The sequence below is a fragment of the Salarias fasciatus genome, chromosome 6 (genome assembly GCF_902148845.1).
Source record: "Salarias fasciatus chromosome 6, fSalaFa1.1, whole genome shotgun sequence".
Classification (NCBI taxonomy): Eukaryota; Metazoa; Chordata; class Actinopteri; order Blenniiformes; family Blenniidae; genus Salarias; species Salarias fasciatus.
The window spans coordinates 36,707,781-36,731,069 of record NC_043750.1 but is presented as its reverse complement, the minus strand read 5'-3'; the positions used below and the strand labels follow the sequence as shown (position 1 = coordinate 36,731,069).

General features: G+C 45.6%; 1 protein-coding gene across 2 annotated transcripts in view; it reads right to left on the bottom strand.

Moving 5' to 3' along the window:
• grk4 (G protein-coupled receptor kinase 4) overlaps positions 1-23,289 on the bottom strand; it is a 49,957-nt gene that overhangs the window by 20,437 nt on the left and 6,231 nt on the right. For both annotated transcript variants that reach the window (XM_030095008.1, XM_030095007.1), the window contains exons 2-5: positions 11,757-11,852; positions 5,275-5,387; positions 4,155-4,232; positions 3,085-3,185 (exon numbers count right to left, since the gene is read on the bottom strand). In XM_030095008.1, the coding sequence (XP_029950868.1) occupies positions 3,085-3,185; positions 4,155-4,232; positions 5,275-5,387; positions 11,757-11,852 (388 nt within the window). The remainder of the gene's footprint in view (positions 1-3,084; positions 3,186-4,154; positions 4,233-5,274; positions 5,388-11,756; positions 11,853-23,289) is intronic.

Genomic DNA, 23,289 nt, shown 5'->3' with positions numbered 1-23,289 from the left:
CAGCCCCGTTCAGTCTCCCTCCACCGGCACATTTCACTCTTTTTTTTTTTTTTTTCCTTCTTCTTCCCAAACAAACACGTCCTGCTGCGTCTCTTCAGTCCTCGCTTCGTGTCTCATCCTCCCAGCCCTCCAGCAAATCCTCCCAACGCACACACACACACACACACACACACACACACACACACACCAAGACCCCAGATATTCGAACGAAATTAGGATAAGCTAAACAAAGCGTCAAGCTCGATTCGCATCATGCGAGCGAAGAATCTCCGGGGAATAATTCATTACAGCTTGAAGTATTTCTGGCGGCAGAGTAACGGTCCGTCAAGGCTCAAACTGACGCCCAGACCAGGAGATTTCATGAATTCAGCCGCTCCTCGGCAGCCCTCTCATGTGATCTCCCCAGATAAGAATGCAGACGGAGAACATACAGTAACCCGGCGGTTTTTCCCAACTATGATTCCCACTTTTCCTACGTTTCTTCTCAGAAATTCAGATTTTTCCCTGTCGAAGCTAAAGTGAATCAGAGCTCGGTCAAAGTTTTTCCGATCCAAAACGCCTGTGTGTGGCCACATCCTGAGACTGGGGTGATTCAGCTTTGGCCCCGACAGGAAAACGAACGTCTGGCTTCCCGCTGATTTATCAGGCGCTCTCCAGATGATACAGCGCCATCAATTTATCTCCTCTTGTTGAAGAGCGACGTCTCTGCACACGGCTGATGGAAGATATACCCTATGATTTAAAACATGCCGTGCAGTACAGCAAAAGTGTGACGAACACAGACATCGGTGCATTCGGCGTGACCCTTGACTTCCTGGAGATCTCACCCCGGATGTCAATCACATTCAGACAGTCGCAGATCTGCACTGGAATCACACACAAAGACAATTTGTTCCTCTGTGTCAGAGGAGCTGAGAGGAACCGATTCAGCACGCGTGAGATGATGTTTTCAACCTGACCGACTCCGTCGTAAGGAGGGCTCCGGCTCCAGCTCAGAGATGGCATCGGTCGCCGCGGTTTAAAATCCAATCTTCAGGCTGACAGGTTGTAACAGAGGTGAGACAACAGAGAAACTTCTGGGACCGTGGAAAAAGAGGGTAACCTTGTACCAGGGGAACTGGAAGTTCGCGTTCTGAGCCTCCTGCTCCCATCCGTCTGCCCACCGCGGATTTATGTCGGTTGAATTGAACGGAGGATCAAAACTGTCAGCGTGACGGCGTCGCCATGTCAACGGACGCCACATGGAGACCATTGTGATGTTTTTTTAAACTAAAATGAAAATTAGAGCTTGTGGGGTGTAAAGAGTGTGAAGATCCCCCGTGTGCTTTGACCTGTTAAATAATGTTCAACACCGAGTCCGGACCCGATCCCACCCAGGACGAGTCACCACTTGATCCGAGAGCTAACACACACACAGCCAATAACACTCCGATAGAGAGAGAAAGAGAGAGAGAGAGAGAGAGAGAGAGAGACCTCCAGGCTACTTAGAGTCACCACCTATTCTGTAACATCAGCATTAAAAGCTCAGAATAATGACGAGGGAAGATTACAATATGAGTGGATTCACTGTGCGTTACACGATATATCATAACCAATGCACGTTAAAATTCCTTTCATCGACAGTCCAGCGCAGCTGATTGGGTGTCACACTGAGATTAGTGGACTAATACAAAGTTAGGCTGAGGTCTGCGCTGGTGTGTGTTGAGCAATGAGAAGTACATTTGGGACTAATAATCCCCGGTCTGTTTGCTTCTCCAGACTCTCAGAGCAGGAAGCAGAAACACCTGCAGGACTGTGTGTGTGTGTGTGTGTGTGTGTGAGAGTGTGTGTGTGTGTGTGTGTGTGTGTGTGTGTGTTTGTGTGTACGTACACTGAGGTGGCTGTTGTTTTCATGCCAGCCATCCGGATGCTCTCTGCCCGCTGCTCTTTTTCATTGAGCTCCACTGTGTATGTGTGTTTGCAGGTCTGGCTATGTGTGTGTGTGTGTGTGTGTATATATATACATGTGTCAGTCTATGTGTGTGCGTGCAATACAGCATGCCAGTTAAAGCGACCTGCAAGCACACTTTGTGAAGGAACAAGGCTGCACTGCAGCCACTTTGCAGGGTAACCTTGCAGAGCACAAGCGGCGCTGCGCGATTCTGACTCAAAACAAAACCAAGATTTTCTTCACTGAAAATTTGATTTTTGATTAGAATTTTAGTTTCGTTTTTGTAAAACCTAAAGACGCTAATAAATTATTTCAAGCATTTAAAATGACTTACCTGCAGTGGAGAAGATTTAAAGAGACAGATGCTGAGTCTGAGGCTCTCCAGTTTATGGTGTTTATCATGTTTAAAATCAATATTCATCATAATAATAGCGCTAAAATAATAATAGCATTATTATTTATGACAGTGAAAATAACAGATATGACATTAATATAATAATAATGATCATAATAATACAATGATAATATCGATAATAATCAGATGCAGCATCTCCATTAAAAACCAATTCTCTCAATGAAAACCGGAATCAGCCCGAACAGTTTCAGTTCCTTTAGTTCTATTGATGCCTGTTTGTTTGTATCCAACATGTCCAAAAATGTTGAAAACTCAATGATCACTTTCATAGTAAAAACATATTATTCCTCTATAGATTTATTGGGGCACTTAATTTCTTTCATATCTTTTAATTTCGAGGGGCACCTCCACAAGATGGCTGCCGCAGCGGCACGCCGGCTCCAATCGGCAGCAGTGAACGCAGACTTTACGTATATGATGTCTACGGGTGGCGCTCTGGGACATGAAGTGGTTACATAATACAGTGGCGTGCGTGTGTGTGCGTGTGTGTGTTTCAAAACACAAATGGCCTGCACTCAGTCTGTCCCTGAAGGCATCCCACACAGACTCATGGGAGGTTTTCACTGCTGCTCTGCCTAAGATGCTTTTTTGTGAAGGAGGAAGTTGGGAACCAGATGGTCACTGTACACCAGGTGTGTTTCCACCTGTGCTTCCACGCCACTGATTCAGGCGGATAAAAGACTCCTGAAAGTCGGATGCGTGCAGCAGTGGCGATCGCAGCTCAGACTGAGAGGCTTACTTGGTGCAGTCATTGAAGAGCTCCTTACACGGACTCTGCTCCAGCCTCTCCCGGCACCCAGCGACCACGTCCTGGGGAATATCAGGCAGATGGGCTGCCGACTGCAGGAGGACAGGGACACACAGGCAGAAAGTGAAGGACGCATCTTGGCCCGATATTGCATTAATCTGCAAAAAACCAAACCTGTCAGTATGGAGGCACATTTCGAGACTAATTAAGCCTGACACGATTTCATGTTTACATTCTCCCTCAGGTACTGGTGTCCACCTACATGTTCCTGTTTGTGCCGCTGCTCCACCAGTTTTCACCATACGTGAAACATTCCCACCGCAGGCCACGGCGCCAAACTCCTTCACCTGAAACTTGTTGGTGTGCAGCCTCCAGAAGACTGCTTTCACAACACGCTCGTGCGTTATGTGGCCAGAAAAACATGAGTTTTTGGATGTGGTCGCCTGCTTTGTCTGGTTTTAAGTACTAGCTGCAGTGAGCTGAATGCAAAAGATAAATAAAGCAAAAAAATCTGAGCCAGTCACCCAAAACCCAGCTTTAAAGTGAATCATCACTTTGACTGAATTCACAATGAGATTTTCTGTCACATCAGTTTGCGATTCATAGTACAATTAAAAACATCTACTTAAAAATTAACTGTCTCTTTATATGTTTACATGAATATGTGTAATCGTATTTCACAGTTTTATTTTTAGTTGTCAATTTGAGCCCTTCCGAATATTCTGCGCTTCTAAAAATGACGTAATACAGTCAACAAAAATGTATCTCAGTTATATCAAACATTTATTTTAGTTTTCTTACATATATTTCTAGATTTCTAGATAACATGCCTGCTTCGCAGCTATATGTAATCCACCAATGACACAAATATGTTACATATATCCTTTGATTTGTGAGTGAATATGGTCAAAACGCGGCAGTGTTGTGATAATCAGCATATAACAGGTTATTTTAGAGCGTGATTTAAGTTGCATGGCTGCAAACACCTGAAACTGTTGTAAGAATGATGAGTGAGTGAGTGCGTGTGTGGGTGTGTGTGTGTGTGTGTGTGTATGTCTTACCCCGTTATTAAAGTATGTGTCTAAAACCTTCAGTCCATAGTCCCTCCTCTTCTCATCAGGAGCTAGCTGGTACATGGCCTGTGGAGGGGAGCACAGGCGTGAGCGGCGGCGCCGGGCGCGTTCAGCCATCTTTAATACCTCTCCAAATAAGGCCAGACAGACACGGGCAGAGCGGAAGGCACAGACGGGAGGGCGGCGGGTTAATAAGAAAAGAAATGGAAATAGAGGCCGGCGTGGGACCGCCGGCAAACACTGACTGTGTTAGCAGTGACAAAAACACGGCGTCCCGTTCGGGGCAGGAAGCCGGCGGCGCTGTTCACGCTTCACGCGCTACGCCCGCCACCCGCCCGGGCGCCGCCTCCATTTTCGGCCCCGTCGCGCCGCCGCAGATTGCGTTTTTGATCAAATATGGCCGTACGCAGGGAGACGGTCCGCGGCTCGACCGCTTCGACACCCGTGTTTTGTTTGAAAACACGTTCTGACGGGAGGAATGAGACCGGGCCGCTCTACCGAGCTCCGCGGCCAAGACGCCGAGTCCTCAGCGGGAGGTGGCGGATGAAAAGTTACTCATTACTTTTCGGGCTATTTTGTTAGTGGGATTAAGTGTGTGCGACTCCCGGTGCTTGTACGAACGCAACCGTCAGCCCACCTTTAAAAACACTAAAGTATTTTCTCATTAAATAAGCACGATTTCCCCCCGTTTTTCCTTTCTCGCATTCCACCAGGGACCCAGACACAAGCTGGGGCCTGTGTCGGCCTGCTCCCCTCAGGGGAGCCGCCTCTGACGTGCGCTTGACCTCATGGAGGAGTGCGAGGAGGAAGGAGGGGAGGGGGTATGATCCATGACAGCCTGTCTAATCGGCCCCCTCACGCCCCACCCACCCGGCGCCGCTGTCGCTGCCAAGAGCAAGGCGAAGGGCTCGGCGCTGACTTCCCTCTCCTATTTATTCCCCCGCTCCGCGGCTCCGATCCGGGGCGCCCTCATGGGAGAAATCACGGGCAGAATGAGAATATGCCACAAGACAAAGACACAGAAGGAAACACGACGGGCAAAAAGGAGAAAGGCCATCGTGAGAAAGCAACTTCACACAGAGGGAAGCGTGAGAATACAAATACACACCACGGCGTCCATGAAGTCGATGCAGCGCTTCAGCTCGGGCCTGGTGTCACAGTACTGACGGAACAACAGCCGGCCGATGGGCTGCTTCTCACACAGACTGGTGTAGTCCCTCTCTGTGAGGAGAAACAGAGGAACGTGAGGCGACAAGCAGAGAAAATCCATATCCGCATCCTGAACGTGACGTCTGAGGCTCCACATCAATTACCGTTCCATCGAATTTTCAGCAAATTTTCTTTGGCATTGAGAACGAGTCATGGCTTTGAACGTGGTCAGTCAGTGATTCTTCTCCACGTGAAAATATGTGAATTTCTGATCCTATGTTCGATGCATGTCTTTTCCAAATCAGGGCTGCGTGCCTGTTAATGCTAGTTGGATAATTGGTGTTTGCAGGTTACGTCCACGAAAGGTCTTGAAAGCAAAACTCTTGTTGGTGGAGAGAACATGCAAACAACACTTGAGCCTGGAGTCAAACTAGGGAAAGCTTACTACTGTGCAGCTGGGCTTCATCTGATTGGACAAAAATGTGAAAGCAAAGTTCAGCCTGTCGCGATATGTGTATTGAACATGTCGACATTGTGATCAATCTGAAAAAAAAAAAACATTACGCATACTTGCTTTATCTGTGCAGGAAAAAACACGCATCAAGAACTGAATAAATGTCAAAATTTAAGGAGAAATTTCAAGAGAACTCCTCTGTGGACACCGTGTGTTCTCCATGCATGTTTCTCCTGTGCAGCTGGCCCTGGCCTATTAGCACTAATGGCCTCCATTTGAGTCATATTTCCTCCTGCACCAAATGAGGAAGAAGACCCAGGACATTTTCCATCATTGTCTGACAATCAGCACACACATGCACTCATGTAAGATAAACGCACAGGCAAAAATAGGCCACACACACTCGAACACGTGTGCGTTCATGTTCTGGAGTCGGAGGAGGAGGAGGAGAGGAGGAGGAGGAGGAGGAGGAGGGATGCTCAGGATGAAAATGGTGGTGACAGCCACAGGACAACCTCGGACTATAAATCAAATGTCCGCGACTGGCCGCCCAGCTGCATTGTTTATCACACAGCATTCCTCTGTGCTCTGCTCGGCCGCTCCTCATTCAAACTCAGCACTCACTGGACCACAAAACCAAACTTATCACTTTGTTGAGCAAACAGAAGAGTGCAGAGATATGGCGGGTATGTTTTCTTTTTTTTTTTTTAATGACTTCCCCTATCCACAGTGTGGCCACTTTGTGTTCGAATCCAACAACAGAGGCTCTTTCACATAATCTGACTGAGATCTTTCACTGGATTGCTTTACAGCTTTACACTCGCTTTCATCTTTGATCACAAAGTTTTCAGAGGCCCGCTCTGGTGCTTCCCCGATCGCAGAGCACTGGTACAGTAATTAATCTGAACTCCGCAGTGTTTTCTCCTGCAGCGTGATCATCTGACCAGGTCAGAACAACAGTCAATGGGTTGTTCATAATCACGTAACTGTATCAAAATGTCCCAGCATGTGGGTTTGTGTGCAGTCGGGCCCAAATCAACGTGCTGACCTTACTTTAACCCTCTCATGAGGTTTATCCTGACTTTATGGTTGTAGGATTGTCAAACAATGTAAGAAGTGCGTGTTTTGCCCATTTTACAAAGATAACTTTGAACGTCTGCCAAGAAAAAGTCCTAGAAGCCACTATAAAGATCCGTTCCACTGTTTGCATTTTTTTCAAAAACCATAAACAATCTCGATGTGATTTTGAGAGGTATGCCCGCCAGATAAAGTCAAGCTATTCTGATAACAACCTCAGGCTGCGCGATATAAAGTGAACATGTGATGATGATATGATTTGTGAGAAATACAAGCACTTCAATGGATGTTCTTGTCTATAGATGCCTTGAGATTTGTTTTTCCGATTAAAAAAAACAGCACACAGTCAGTTGAACTCTTTCACAGCATTTCAGTGAATTAAGAGTTATTAATAAGCTTTTCCTGTCATATTTCAAATGTAATCATTTTTGATTAGCAGCGGATGAGTCCAAAGAGCATGGAAACTATTCAGGCTAAATTTACATGACAGTGCTTCAAGTGAAAACGATTTTGTTTAAAAAAAAAAACGGAGGAGGAAGTGTTTCGAAAAGTTCCACCTTGGTTCCATCATTTTCAAAAGGCTGTATTTTTAGTGGCTCTGAGCTCCGTTTTCATGTAAACGAACATCTAATATGTTACAAAAGTTTTGCATTTACACCTTGAAGCCGTTGTCGTCTTTTACAGCCTGTAATGTTTTCCACGGCGTCCGGAGACGTTAACATCTACAGTATGTCGAAACAAAAGAAGCTTCTTGTTCGACCACAGGACTTCAATCCAATAAAACTCATTTGTCTGTAACTATGAAGTGAAACTACAATTCGAAGATCAGTAAAGTCAACTTCTCCACTGTGGCTCAGAAGGAGCTTCATTAGTTTCTCCTCCGGGCCGACCGCAAATCCTGCTTCCTGATCCCGTATTGCATATCATTACAGCGAGGGCTTTAAAGACGCCCAGCAGGGGCTCTGCTTTACAACAGGCCTCCAGATAAGGTTTCAGAGAAACAGGTTTTGGAGATGTGTGGTGGGAGGGGAATCGGGACAGTTTCAGTCTGATTTACAGGGTTTCCGGCTGCTTCAGCGGACATCAGATCCCGCCGTCACTCTGAATCACAGCCAGTCGGTCACTGAGGTGACACTGAGGAACTGTGGCGCAACGAGCGTTTCCATGTTTTGGAGTAACTGACCTATTGAGCAACACGCCACATGGCAACATGTTGGGTGATGCATACATCTGTCAAAGAAATACTCTTTTACACAAGAGTGCAAAAGTGCAAGCTCAGAAAAAAAAAATTAATATTTCTACATCAAACTTAACATCTCTTAGATAAAGCTGTGGATGGATAATCTCAACGGTCACCACTGTTTCCTCTTTCAATTTCAGCTACTAGTTTCACATCAACAGAGGCCTTTTTCTTTTTAATCTACATACCGTACACTGTCTTGATCGGCTCCTTCTACATCTTTTCAAGTGGAGACAGAACTACTGCTGTGCTTTGAGGTTCCGTCCACATGACAACGGTGCTCAGAGTCACTGAAAACACAACCTTTCTGAAATGCTATGGATCCAACTCCAGCTGCTGTGCATGTGCGCCACGGCTGTGGTAAACAGTAGTTCTGCACATGCTCAGTAGATGGACAATAAGAACAATGCTATCATTTCATACCGTCTGAACTCTGTTCAGGTAACAGACACTTTAATAACATTAGAGAGACCATTTGAGACAATTCCCCAGTCAGTATTAATGCTTATCTTTCTGTTCATCATCACTCAGAGGTTAAATACCAATTAGTTTTGGGAATGAGAAGCGAGTGCTTGAGTTTAGGATTAACCTCAGTGTGATGTTATGATGGGGGTAAAGATGAGGGTTGGGAAAGTCGAAAAAGTCTTTTTGCAGGAAACCTGTGTAATGATGTGTTCGGGTTGTCTCTGAATACATGATTATTCACTGGGAATTATTTCACTTCCTTCCACGTTGGAATAATTTTGACAGATCTGAAACTGTTGCTACACCAGACCCATTAGAAGCAGTTTGAACACCTCTGCTTTAGAGCAACGGACGCCGGGAGAGAAATCAGCCTTTTCTCTACAAGAGCCAAAAGAGGGAGGCGTGACGCCCTTTTATTCCCCTCAACACATCAGCAGGGTGGAACTGTCGTTCTCGTGAGATGCCCGATAGCTCATCTGTGTTGGTACCATTTCTGCTTTTCCACTGGCACGAAAGGTGGTGGAGAAGTACGAAAATCGAACACTTCCTGTCAGACACTTGAAGAGCCGTGAGGACTTTGCTGAAGTCTGGACATCCCAAAGTAGGATTAAGATTGTTCGAATTATTTGCACCTTTGGAAAACAAACATTCCTCAGCAGTTCCTCGAATTACGAGTTTCACAACTGGAACACAATGGAAGATCCTGTTTACTTGACATAATCTACTGGAAAATGGATACATTTTTTTAAATTTTTATTTCACATTCAGTAATGTTTTAAAAACAGAAATAGAAACTCTAGAAATCCTGTCGTTCTCATGTCAGGCCACTAGTATTCTGTCTGCATGAACATAAAGAACACTGGAATGTGAACATTCAAGCTCCTCTAAACTGTCTTTCTGAGTCACATGGGCTCAGATGTAAGGAATGTCTCCACATATGCGGATGATGGTGTAATAATTATTGCTCAAAAGAGTGAGCAGCTCCACAACTCTGGATCGAGCTTCTTTATTGTTGTCCATCTACTCACACATGTGCAGAACAACGACTGACTGCGACCGAATCGCACACGTGCAGTTCTGCACGTTTCAGAAAAGTTGTGTTTTCCATGTTTACGAGAAGCGAGAGAGAGAAGTGTTTTAAAAGCGCTGCTCTCTGCAAGATGTTTTCAGAAAAACAAAGCAATGAAGAGCCAAAACGCTACCAAAGGTCAGTGTTTTCTCTTGAAAACATGGGGACATTATAATGACTGAGTGTGTGTGTGTGTGTGTGTGTGTTTCTGTCAGGCTCCAAAGCATTTGAATATTGGAAAGCAGGCCAGCATTCCCCCAATGAAAAAGTTTCCCTTTTGCAGAAGAGAAAAAAAACCTCTTTTCTCTACTCAGTGAAAATAACTGTGAAAGAAAAGGAGAGAGAGAGAGAGAGAGAGAGAGAGAGAGAGAGAGAGCACAGGATGGAGAAGGTGTGAGAGAGGAAATTGGCCGGGAACCCAAACGACTGAGAAGAGAGCGTTGCATTGTGCAGCATTTCAAACTAACTTGGGTAAGTAACCGTCTGCGGCGGCAAAGTACGACGCAATTAACTGAAACTCTCAGATGAGACACAAACGGATGAGTAAGGCGATGGATGGTCAGTACAAAACTGTGCAATAGTGTCAAGTGTTGCCCAACGCTCGCCCAACGCTCGCTGCTCGCTGCTGCTGCTACGCAACACCAGCTTTCCGCCCGCATCCAGAATGCCTCCGGTTTCAGGAGCGCGCTGGACAGTAAGAGATGTGATATCGGAGAGGGAAAGTGAGAAGGAGCGCTGGAAGGAGCAGGAGCGAGGTCTGAGGCGGGGAGACGGAGTGGCTGCAGCCCACATAATGTAATCTAGGTTTCCTAGAAGCACCGCTCACTTGTCAAGGCTAAGGTCAAATGCCTGACATTATCAAGACACAACAAAGACACCACTATCAGTCGCCGTACTGTACCGTCCTATCCGATGTGCCTACATTGTAAATGGGCTTACGTGCGCGTCCTTGCACGGGTATCTGTCTGCGCGCGCGTTTGCGTGTGCGCGTGCGTAACGAAACATGAAGTGTTTAAGAACACAAGGAGGATTATTTTGATCTCACACTCTCTGATACGGGAATTACGCAATCCCATCTATGTAACAGTGACGTACGTAAACCCCAACAGCTGGCAGCATCACGGACGCACGCAGCCGCCGCCTATGGCCCTGTTCCTGCTCCTCCTGAGAACCCAGGATCCCCACGTGGAGGAAAACACGGGATTCACATCGACAAGCTGCTGTGGATAAATTCGAGTTCACGAAATTCAAATCTGCGGGCGCCGATTTGCGATGTGAACGACGAGTGAGCTTAGGATGTGAACGACGAGGGACACAATCCAGCCGGAGACATGACCATAGGGAGTGTGTGTGCATCTGCATATCTTTCCCTCTGAATCCCTCTTATCCTCTCCTGTCCTTAAAAGATCTCTCCTCCTGTTGTAAAAAGCCTCTTTCTCTCTCTCTCTCTCTCTCTCTTTTCTTTCACTCTTCTGTTTCTCTGTAGTGGCTGAAAGAGTGAAGGAGAGAAAGGGAGAGGTGCAGATAGTGGGAGGGAGACAGAGCGAGAGGGAGGGTATGTGAGTTTGTGGGGGAGGGTAGCGCAGCAATCTCTGGCACAGATAGCTGTGACGCACTACAACACGCACACACACACTTGTGCTGTGGCATTCAGGGAGCCACAGTGGGTGGAGAGGGAGGGAGGGAGGGAGGGAGGGAGGGAGGGGGGTGAGGGGGGTGAGGGGGGTGAGGAGCGCTCGTCTGGGCCACAAAAAGAGAAAACCCTGCTGCCGCTGCTTTCAAGTTCAACCTGGGTGTCGGGCGCAGGAAGGAAGCCACGTTCCGACCCGACGTGCGAACAGACACGCGTGGAACGTCGAAACAGGCTTTGATACGGAGAAACAACTGTGCAAACAGATTCCCGCCGCAGACGCACACACACACACACACACATACACACACACACAAACACACACACACACTTACACAGTTTCCTGCCTTCTGCCTGTAACTGCGGGTGGAGGCGGGTAGAAGCAGGAAGGAAGTCCAATCTGAACTTCCCTCAGCAGGCCGACCCACCCCAACGACGCAGAGTGGCAAAGTTATCTTTTCACCTCACACACACGCACACACACACACACTCCGCCCCTCTCTCACCAATGGTGCGGCGCAGCTCTTCACACTGGCTGATGTGCGGGAGTTTCAGCATCTCTTTCCATTTCTTGCTGCGACCGTTCCGCTTTCCGCCTCCACCTGAGAGACACAGAGACACCTGAAGGTCACGCTTGAACTTTGACCCCACATCAGCAACTCATCAATGAACACAAAAATGCATCCAAAATTATTGAAGTGAACAATCACACAGAGTCTTCTCATAACCGTAACATTTCTTTGTTTTGTTCCTTTTGTCTTTCACGGTTTGAAAAAATAGTCCAGCTTCGATTTTAATTAGACTTCAGGCTTTGGGAAACATGACTGGACATTATTTCCATGTTTTAACGACTAAACCCAAAGAAAAGATGCTGGGGAAAAAAAATCCACCATCATACAGTTAATTCCATAACCAACCTCAAAAGAAGAAAAGCTAAATAAGCTGATTGTTTTTTCTTCACACACATTTTCTAATATTTTGAAATAACATATTTTTGATTTTCATTAGAGACGAAAGGTAAAATTATGTAGAAAAAAACTGTGAAAATGTGTCAAACAAAACTGAATGTTGGACTGTGAATTCAATAATGCAAAACTTTTCTATTTTATTCTGGGAATGTGTAGTCGAGTTACACTCATTCAACAGTTGGTGTGATTTTATGAGTTCATGTTTTGCAGATGATTATTTTTTTTCATGTAATGTTAAGTTCATACGAGCATATTTTATATTTTATGTGAAATATCACAGCAGGGTTACGATCATGATGTGACTGTAGTTAAAAATGGAGCTAAAAATTCTGTAATTCCTCAATTGATCAAAAATATTTCCATTGCGTCAACAGGGATGGAGATTACACGTACAGATTAAGTGCTAATTTTGCCAAATTATGGATAAAATCTGAGCTTTCCCTCCATAACAGGCGTTTTTCCTTTCAGTGTGTGAGCAGAATGAGCCTGAAAACCCTTCCTGTGACTTCAGTGTGTTTAGGAGAGCTTCTGCTCCGACAGCAGGTTATCCATGTGTCTGAAGCGCTCAAAGCTCAGCACACAGCCTAAAGACTGTAATTATGCAGGTAAAACACAGAGAAAAAAACAGACAAGAGTCTTAAAAACAAGCTTATGATTGAGGGTTGGTTCATGACAAAGACACAGTCAGCACAAGCAGAAAGAATTTGGACGACGAGACAAAGCAGCTCACTGTGCTGCGTTTCTTTTTTTTTTTAAAGCATTCATTAAAACTAAATACCATTTTTACTGTATTTTTCAGACTATAAGTGTCTTTTTTTTTAGGGGTTTGGAGACTTCATGTCGAAATATTCAGTACATACCATCTGTGGCCACCAGATGTCACTGAATGGCCACAGAATGATGCTACAATACACAGAAAAACCTGAATTACCATATATTTGACTGAAAGACCAAGAAAAATGCCAAAAGAAACTAACTGTGATCAAGAAAACAAAGAATCGGGGACTAAAAGAGCTGACGAACAAAATCCAAGGAGCTTCTGGAACAGTGTATTGGGGAGAAAAAAAAAAGCGTTGTTTTTTTTGTTGTTGGTTTTTTGGTTTTTTTTTTTGCCTCATCATGATGCATTTTTTTGCTGATTTCTTCCCCAGTAAACATGACAGGAACAACTAATGTAATAAAACCCGGGCACAGCAGACAAACACAGCAATCAATTGCTTTCACATGTACCGTTTCTAGGTCGACACAGTTGACGCTTTGACCCGCGGACGGTGCAGCGGGGTAGACGTGAACCCGATGACACCGGATCCGCGCGGCCTGAAGCGAGCGTCTCACTGATTACTGACACTCAGAGCAGCGTGCATGCCACAAGTCTGAGCTGGGAAGGCTCCCGTAGAGCAGGAGTAAAGCCGTTTACTTTAGAAATGCACGGCTCCTGCAGAGTAGTGACGTACGTGTGTGTGTGTGTGTGTGTGTGTGTGTGTGTGTGTGTGTGTGTGTGACCTTGCTGTGACCAGAGGCAGGGACAGCTGGCTCATCTCACCAGTCGCCTCGATGCATCATGACGGAGCGAGCGGTGAAGAATGTTGACGGCGTCAGAGATCACGGGGCGCGCACACATCTCGTCACACACTCGCTCAAAAACTAGACTCTGGCTGCAGCTCAGTGGGATTGATAACCAAAACGGATTATCTCCAACACACACACACACTCACACACAGCGGTGCTGGGCAGTGTGACAGGTGGACAACGCCTTGGTTTAACAGACAACTCTGATATTTCATAGTGTGTGTGCGTGCACTGAAGTGTGTTTGTGTAAAAGTGTGTGGGGATCTCCTCGCCGGGGTGATGCGAGGTTCCTGTTCCTACAGGAATCTGGATCGAAACTTCCATCCTTTCTATACGAACACATTTACATTTAACAAAGCCACAGCAGTTTCACACCAACATAAACAGAGTATTGGTCTAATTTAACACTGCAGAGAGATCAAACTTGCCTCTTAATTTTATTTTAGCGTCTTGTAAAATCAGTTTATGACGTGCAAAAGTATGAGTGTTTTTTTTTTTTATTGATTTAGCCTCTGTTACTTTTAATTGTCACTGTTGTTTTTAAATTCCACTGTAGCACTTTGAGATTTGGTTTTACAAATGTAAAGTGCATGATAAATAAAATTCACCATCATCATAAATTCATCATCAGTTTAGCTCAATGTTTAACTGAATATTTGATTATTCTTTCCGTCAAACACCACACTGGGACATACTGTCCTTAGTCAACCCGCTGGGGGCATTTTGAACCTCACCTCCCACGATTTCTCTCCATGCATGTCACATGTGATCAAACCACTGGAAGCTTTAAATCTTGGATTAAAGCCAACAAAGTGTTCTTTTCTTGCATTGCTGGCTAAAAAAATATATATTTGCAATGTCCCAACTATAATAACATCACAATAAAGAAGCTCGTCGAAATAAAATTATTGGAAGGATTTATATTTTGAAAGCTCATGTGAGGCCTCTTCAACTAACCTTTATTTTTTTACATGAAAATCTGGTTTTAAATGTAATGTCACGTAATTGTCATTTATTTTAACAGAACTGTATAGTTTAATTGTGGTTAAAAAAAAAAAAACACTTAATAATAGCCTAAGGCAAGGGTGGCTACACGTTTCCAGCAGTTCTCTTCAGTCCAGGACAAAACTGTCTGCTACCACACCTACAACCATCAGTATATAATGCAATTAACCTTTAATCTTGATTAAAAATCTGACAGAAACATGTTCAAATACAGACACACCTGTCCTGTTTCTTGTGTCAGAGTGACTTCTGTAAAATTATTTAAGAAGGTTGTAGAAAATTTTAAATTGAGACAGTAAATTCAAACCAGGGTGTCAAACATACGGCCGGCGGGCCGGCTCTGAACCATGAGGTGAACTTATGAAGTGTCAAAGTTCACTGAAACCTGAAACCTGATCTGAAACCTGAAAAAGCAGCAAAGTGGAGATGTCGCTTTTTCACATTTCGATATATTCAAATGTTTTGGGGGAGTTTTGACAGTTTTTAACTACATTTTCATTTATTTTATCACTTTACCCTGAAACAAAGCCAAAACATGCACCATTTATCGATTACTACACTGTTGTTTTGTCATTTTCTGACCTATTCTACATTAAAATAATGTTTCCCATGAATTGCAATGCGACTGAACCCTCCGATTTGAAACTCTCTGGTTCAAGCAGGCCAGCTGTCGGATGAAGACAGAAAAGGAAATCCTCTGCCCCCCTAGTTCAGAGACACCAGCTGGCCGGCAGTGACATGCGGCCGTTTCAACAGGAGCACATACGGAGCGTCCGTGTGGTCAAACACCTGCAGGACAGCAGCTCACTGACTCACAGGGGCGATGGGCGTGCTCCCACCTCCACAAAAACATCCTCCTTTTTAAATATTACATAATCATCCTGTGTCGGAGGTCTGTGGAGCCGCTTCAGGCTCTTCAGTCAATCCCTGCTGACGCCGTGAAGCCCTTATGGAATTTATATAAACATTTTCATCTTTTATCACATTTTTATTTGCACGCCACAGTACGTCTGCAAACCACTTGAATCCTGGTTTAAAAGCGTGAAGAACTTTACAACGGCATGAACAGCAAAAGCTGAGTATGACTGAAAAAGGCTGAAAACAGACGGATAAAACGTAACGGATAAAAATGCAACAAAAGTTTTTGCATCTTCACTTGAAAACATAATTTAATCGGGGCCGGAAAGTGAAATCGCTGAAAATGGCTCTGAAAACAAAAAAATCTAAAAGTGTAACAAAATGCCGACTACTCTTAACTGTAGTTATGAAATCCAAAATAGGACATGTAAAATCATATTCGCACAACTTCATGAGGCGTGTTCCTCTCGTTCTGAAGGTTAACTATGTTGTGAGGGAAATTCTATGTGGTGGAAGTGGTGAAAGTCAAAGGTCAAACCCCCGTAAACCAGACAGCAAGACAGACATCTAAACCACCGCAAGATGAATTAAACATGCTTTCAACCGACACGGCTCGAATGGCGAGACGAGTTGTCGCTGTGAGCAAAGATTAAGAGATCCCATCTTGTTGTTCAGCACAGGTATGTTGACAGACCTGTTGTGGGACTGACTCCAGGGCGCACACACACACACACACATAACCTTCAAGAAACGTGAAAGCTTGACAGAAGTGGAGCAGTAAAGAAAGAAAACACACAAATGTACATTGGCTGTACGATGCTGTCCAGCTGCAACACCTGGCATTTTCGTTTCAGGAGAAACGCGTGCGCACACACACACACACACACACAAACACACACCACATTCACGCCCAAGGAACACGGTGATTAATGAACATGGTCAAAGCAGCAAATACCACCAACAAATTGACAGAGATTAACTTCTTTTCTGTCTGTGGCTTGCATGGTGAGAAAATTAAGTGTTGGCTTGTGTGCAGTGCCAGGAAGGGTTTGGAAGGAAAACAGTTTGTTGAGAATAACAAGAGACACCGAGCTAAAGCTGGATAAAAGAAAACAGGAGTGAAGACGCGGCGAAGAATTATAGACGCTGACAATAACACGGAACACAACACAAAGAGAGGTCTGAAATGCAAGCCGTGTGTGTGTGTGTGTGTGTGTGTGTGTGTGTGTGTGTGTGTGTGTGCGCCTGTCAGAGATGGCTGGGCCACCCCACCCTGTTTAATGTCACTCTGACGTCAAAGCCATGTGTGCAGGCCCTTAATGCAGACAGGATGGAGCAAGTATTTATTTAACTTTGGTTCTCCCCTCCGAGAGAACGGGGCCCTCCATAAACACCGACTTCAGAGCAGCTTCGCTCATTCATGGCCGGGCTGCAGCCAGCGCTGAGATCATCACGCACAATCCTGGGCCGGGCCGGCGCATGTGCGGCAAAGACCATCTCCGGAAAGCTGAAGCGACAGAGAGATCAGCGTCAAAGCGGCAGAGGGCACGCCGCACGTCGCTTTCTTTAAGGGACAGACAGGAGCGACACAATAAAAGTCTCTGGTTCCAGTTATCCAGGCCACAATCACCTCACGTCACCCTTCTCTTTCTTCCCCGGTGTTTCCTGTCACTCACTATAGTCAGCCCTCCAACACAAGCACAATGGCACAGAACGACCACAAAGACGTCAGCGGCCAGAGATGAATGGAGCATCCAACGTAACGCTGAGCTGGTCTGAACCGTCACTTCGAGGTGGAAACTAGTTGCTCTGTCACTTCTTTAAAAGTGGCATTGGTGCAAATCTGATAAGGAGGGGGTTTATTTTCAGGGTCGTTACGGCGGCTCGTGGATGTCGTCATTTAGCAGGACTATTTAAAACCAACACAGAAGAAGTGGGAGCTTGTGATTGGAGGGCTGGTGTTGAAATCCTGCCGAGGGCCGAGTCAAAAAGGGCATCCGGCGTACAAAACCCGTGCCAAGCCGAGCAAGCAGATCACAATCTGCTGTGGAGACCCCGGACGGGAGCAGCCAAGCAGCAAATCGAAGCACGATGAAGAATCCGCCCACATAACCAGGAAGTAGAGAGGGTGGACAGCTTCAAAGTCCTCGGCGTCCACGTCTCAGCTGACCTCACTGAGACTTCAAACATGTCAGATCTTTTGAAGAAGCTCCAGCAGACTGGAGCAAGCTTTGGCTCGCTTGCCTCCATCAGCCATAAAGAGCCTCCAGACTTCCTGCAGCACCGTGTACAGTGCAGCGTGGTGCAGAGCAGGAAGGACCTGCAGCAGGTGGTGAGGGTGGTACAGGACATTTTAAAGAGAATCTTACCACCCGTCGGAGTCACTTACACTGACTGACAACACCAGTTTCCAACGTCGGCAGCGGTTCGATCTCCCACGAGAACGATTTTGACTTAACTTAATGTTGAGTACAGGGCTGCAGCGATTAGCCGTCGTAACCGATTACATCAACGAGAAAAAAAATCGTAAATGCAAAAATTTAAGTGTCGATGCGTCACGTCCTTGTAAATCGCTGCATGATAAAAATCACGCACCGGCTGCTTGGTGCTTATCTGTCACGACAGGAAGCGGTAAGGGCAGTATCGCTCAATTTTTACATCCCACAAGGAAACAGAAGAAGACCGAGAGGCAGAACGCACGAATGATGGTGGGATAAACAGACCAACAGGCTCGAAAACGCCAACATTTCACTGAAAATATATTCCACTGAATGTGTTGCTGATACTGGTCTGGCTGCTTTGCATCGCAGAAGACACGTAGCGAATCTACTTTCTAAACATTGTCCCATCATTTCTTTACAATGACAATGAATTAAATCTTGATGCATCACTAACAATGTTCTTTCTCCACTTCAACTCCAACCACTTCAGTGTATTTGAAAAAAAAAAAATGGAGGCCTAGAAGAGACTGTGTATGTTCACCAGTATTTTCATGATGTCTTGTTTATTTGTCTGTGACTGTCTGGTGATTTACAGCTGCACTCATGAAAGTACAACCATGCGCCTCTGTTTTGTCTCCGGTGATCAGTGCAGATTTCACATGACCGCTGAGGCACGTGCAGGCCGACGACTGGCGGACACCGTCCCAAAGACGCTGTACGCTCTCTCGATCTCACTTTCATCTGGAGGAGGCGGACTGGAAGTCGCACAGTAAACTGCAGCAGTATCGTCTCAGGTCGGCTCCCTCCTCCCTCCAGCTTCCTCAAACTCAATCTTTTCTTTTCTGCTAATGTGGGTTCAAACAGAGTTCGCAAGACGGTTAAGTTTGCAAATTTTCAGTGAAAACTGTTGAAGACTACAAAATGAGACACAGCCAAAGAACCACACGTGTTACATGTTCATTTGAATTTCATGAAAATCATTTTTAAAAAGTAATGTCAACAGATGTTAATCCTGTTCAAATTCTCCACATGCTAAAGAAGTTAAAATCATGTCATTCTTACAGATGCACCGAAAAATAATCATCATTTCGCTAAAATATGAGTGAAACGGCAGCGATGAAACACTTGAGGGGAAAAAAAAAAAAAGAAACTGCATCACTGGCAACTTCTTGTGCTGTGATTCCCAGCTCATTCAGATGTGATCACCAACACGGAGCAGCGCGGCGCTGCTGTCTTCACAACCCGTCTTTATTTTGAATCACTATATGGGAGAAGACGTCGGCCCATCTGATGAACACATGTCACGCGCTGACACTCGGAATAACAGCCACAGGGCCAGAAAATCCAGCTCGGCTGCGACGGCGACAGACCGACCGCGGCAGCAAGAGGCCAGTATTTACATCTCCCAGCAATATGCTCAGGGGTTACGAGCTCACAGATCGACTTATAATGAGCACAGAAAGGTTTCATTCCGTGAACTTTGGCGCAAAAAAAAAAAAAAAAACTGGTAGGAGGTCAAAAATGGGGTTCGCTGTGATAAAAGTAGAGGTTGAATGAATCAATTGTGATTCTTTACCAACACTGTGATGAATTCCTGCTACTGACGAGTGCAGAGACGAGCTTCGTGAGCATTCTGATGTTGAAAGAGACACGGCCAGGGAAATCTGGACAGAGAAGAACAGTCTGGACGCATCAAGGCACTCGGGAATGATTTGATATTAGCAACAACTGCTCTGTGTGTTCCACTCCACAGGCAATACATAGGTCTGGGGTCGGCAACTTGATTTGGCCTTGGGTCAAGTCCGGGGGTGGGGGGGGGGGGTCTTGAACGTTAAAACAACATCAGAAATTTCGTAGTTTAAAAAAGTTGCTTGTATTTGTCACAGACTGTTGCTAATAACTTCATTGTCTACTATTTCACTTTGTACAGTAAAAAAAAAAAAACATTAATAAGCTGAATTATGAAATACCTGATGATAGCAGCCTGGAGTTACTGTGGCTGCTGTCTTCAATCACCAATTGTTACACAAACTGTCTTTTAAGACAAGAAAGTGTGTGAAATGTGAAAATAAATAATAAATAATTATAATTCTGTATTGTCAACGATTTAGGACCATTTCAATATTGTGAATGATCATTTTTCCTCAGAAATTAACGCATAGAAGCGCCGACTGTGAGTATTTACAAATGTTTGACAAGACCTCTGAAAAGAGCCTGATTGTGGCTTTGGAACCTGAGCGCTGCACAGCTGAGTGGACCGTCAGCTGCATCCTTCACGCCTGGGTACAAGACGATGATCACTGAACAACAAGATGATGATTAAAAAAAAAAATAACGCAGAACAGTAAACAGCCATGCTAAACCCTGAAATTAAACCTACCGGAACAATGTTTCCTTCATTCACTCCAAACCGCAGCTATGCCACTCAGATACTTCCTCTCAGAACTGAACTGTCTGTCAATAGCAACCTTTCCCGTTCTGTCCGAGACGCTCAGCGTTTAAATTTCCTTTCCATCGCTGGCATAGGTCATTCAAAAAAGGTACGTCGAGACATGCAAAAAAAGGGTTAGCCAGACGGGAAGTTTGCTCACAGAACGAACTGTCAATAAAACATCTTGTGTTGATTATATTTCACTTCGGGGCAGAAGTCTGAAGCACAAAAATTCAGGTCAAATAACCAGAAACAATTGAAATGCTGCTGTTGGGAAGTGAGGATGCACATGTGGTGGAAAAAAAGCAACAAAAGCAATTAAAAGAAGAACAACCACCTAGTGACAGCTGGTGTAAATTTGGGCAAAGAGAAAGAGCACTGCTTTCACAAAGCGCAAAGACATTCCCATCATCAGCGTAAGTGTTTGTGTTCATCACAAAACTGGACAACATTACCACATGTTCACCTTAACGCCGGGTCACTCCGCTGCATTCCCACACCGACATCAATTTCCCAAACTTTCAAAACACTGATAACACTGTTTATCCTGATATTTTTGGCTAAGGTAATCATAGTACGCGCGTTCGGTGCCAGCACATGCCTCTTCAGATTTGACCCCCGCCCTGTGGCGGCAAACACAGGTGGAAGTCGGGATTGGATTGGCGGCGACGCTCTCCCAAAAACACGACTTAAATGGTAGGAAATGAGAGAGGGTCACGCATAGTTTAAGCCCATTGTAACATGAGCATGCACACGCACATAGGCACAATGGAGCCGGGCCGTGATAAATGAACGGCCTGTTGCTGTTCCAGCCGCTCCGCCGTGCAGCGTGTGATTGGCTGGTGCAGCCCCTGATAAGGAAAACATGAGCTGCGAGTATCTGAGTGTCCTATTCAAAGCAAAGGTCCGGTGTTTGCGTAAGGTAATCCGTCTGTATACATGCACTGCAAGACACACATCAGCTGAGAGGGAGGGGAGGGGGGGAGAAGGGAAACATGTGAACATCAGCGCTGCTCTATTCTTAATCCCCACCTCCCTCGCGGGCTCCCGCTCCGGCCCCTCGCCGCCCTCCTCATGTAAACTGTTTTCCCTTCTTGTCGTGTCTTCATTAATTCTGTATGCTCCGGCTCCTGACACAAAGCCGGCGTGACGTGCAGAAGCTGCAAACATCAGAGCGAATTCCAGAACGTGACGGGCGGATGGACGAGGCGGCGGCCGCCGCCGCTCACGTGAGGGGAGGAACATGCAGCCTTTCACGTAAGGAGGCGAGCGCATACACAAAGACGGCACGTAAACAAGCGCTCTCCTCCTTCGGCTCCATCTCCCCCGAGCTCCAGATATTCCATTAAATCGAGCCGCTTGAAAACTGACCCTTGTTTTTACAGCGTCTGGGGGGCAGAAAGGGGGGAGGAGGAGGGGACAGCCGAGGGAACACGCCGAGACTAAACTTGAGAAAGACACTGACGGACTGTGTTCGTGTAAGAGGGACAAATCGAGAAGTTAATCATCTATACGTTATCTGCAGCCGTCTCTCAGATGAAGGGCCCCGTGGTTAATTTCATGGTCGGGGTGAAGGGACGGTAACACGCACCAAAAAAAAAAAAAAAAAAAAAAAAAAGATGGCCTCTCACTGGGCGCCAAGCCCTTGAGAGCGGAACACATCGCACATATGTACCTTGAAGATTATCTTCGATAAGACAACACAACAAAGTCATATTTGAAAGCAGCACTGAAAAAAAAAAAAATACACCAAGGGCAGACGGGGAAAATTGTGGCTCCAGGAATGTTTTAAATTGATAAAACACGAAGGACCTTTGACATAAAACACACACGCTACGAGCCTTTTTAGAGAAGTGAAACTTTCATTAGGAGCGTAAGGCGCGCTCGCGGAAACGCAGGCCGACAGTTGGTTTCTCACAGGGAGAATGTGCATTTAAACTTTAATGAGACAACATCCTTATGTTCACAAAGTGCTTCAAAAAGCGCCTCTTCATGCTTACTCAGCTCGCCAAGGAAGCGTGCTAATGAACGTCCCCGTAAGCACCCGGCTCAGCGTGGCTCCCAGAGCCAACACAGAGCGTCCCGTTCTGCATTTGTGGGTGTAATGCCGTAAAACGAGTCCCACATCAAGGGGCAGTCACAAAGAAATGTGTTTTATGAGCCCCAGCTGGAGGAAACACCCCAGAGTGATGACAACAAGTGCTAGCCCAGCTACGACCACAGAGCTAATAAAGCCACGCTGGATAACGTCACAGAAAAACCCTCAGCAGGGATCTGAGAGGATCTGGCGGAGCGAGAGGGCAGAGAGCACTCCGAGGTTACAGACACATGTCTGGACTTTATTCTCTTCCCAAACAGGTTTCTGTTACGTTTTTTTCCAAAAAAGGACGGACACGGGTTGATGAAATCATTACGGCGGGAGAGTAATCAAGTCATCTGAATCCAGGAAGTCCAACTTCTACAGACTCTCATCCAGGTTTAGTTCACACGGAGGTGGAGTGTGTCCCAGCTGACACTAGGTAAACCACAGAGTCCACCACACCAATCAACAAGCATCTCTGTAGATTAGCAGGGAAAACAAGAAATGCATGGGGTTAACATGCAAACTCTGGTGCAGTCAGGCTTCCGTGGAGACATACCTGAACGTGTTTTGCAGGATATCTGTGATATATGGCGACCAATAGATATATTAAGAGCAGTAAACAAAGTGAGAGCAGCACAACCAATGTGCATGACTGCAGTGTGAAAATAAACAGTACCTCTGATC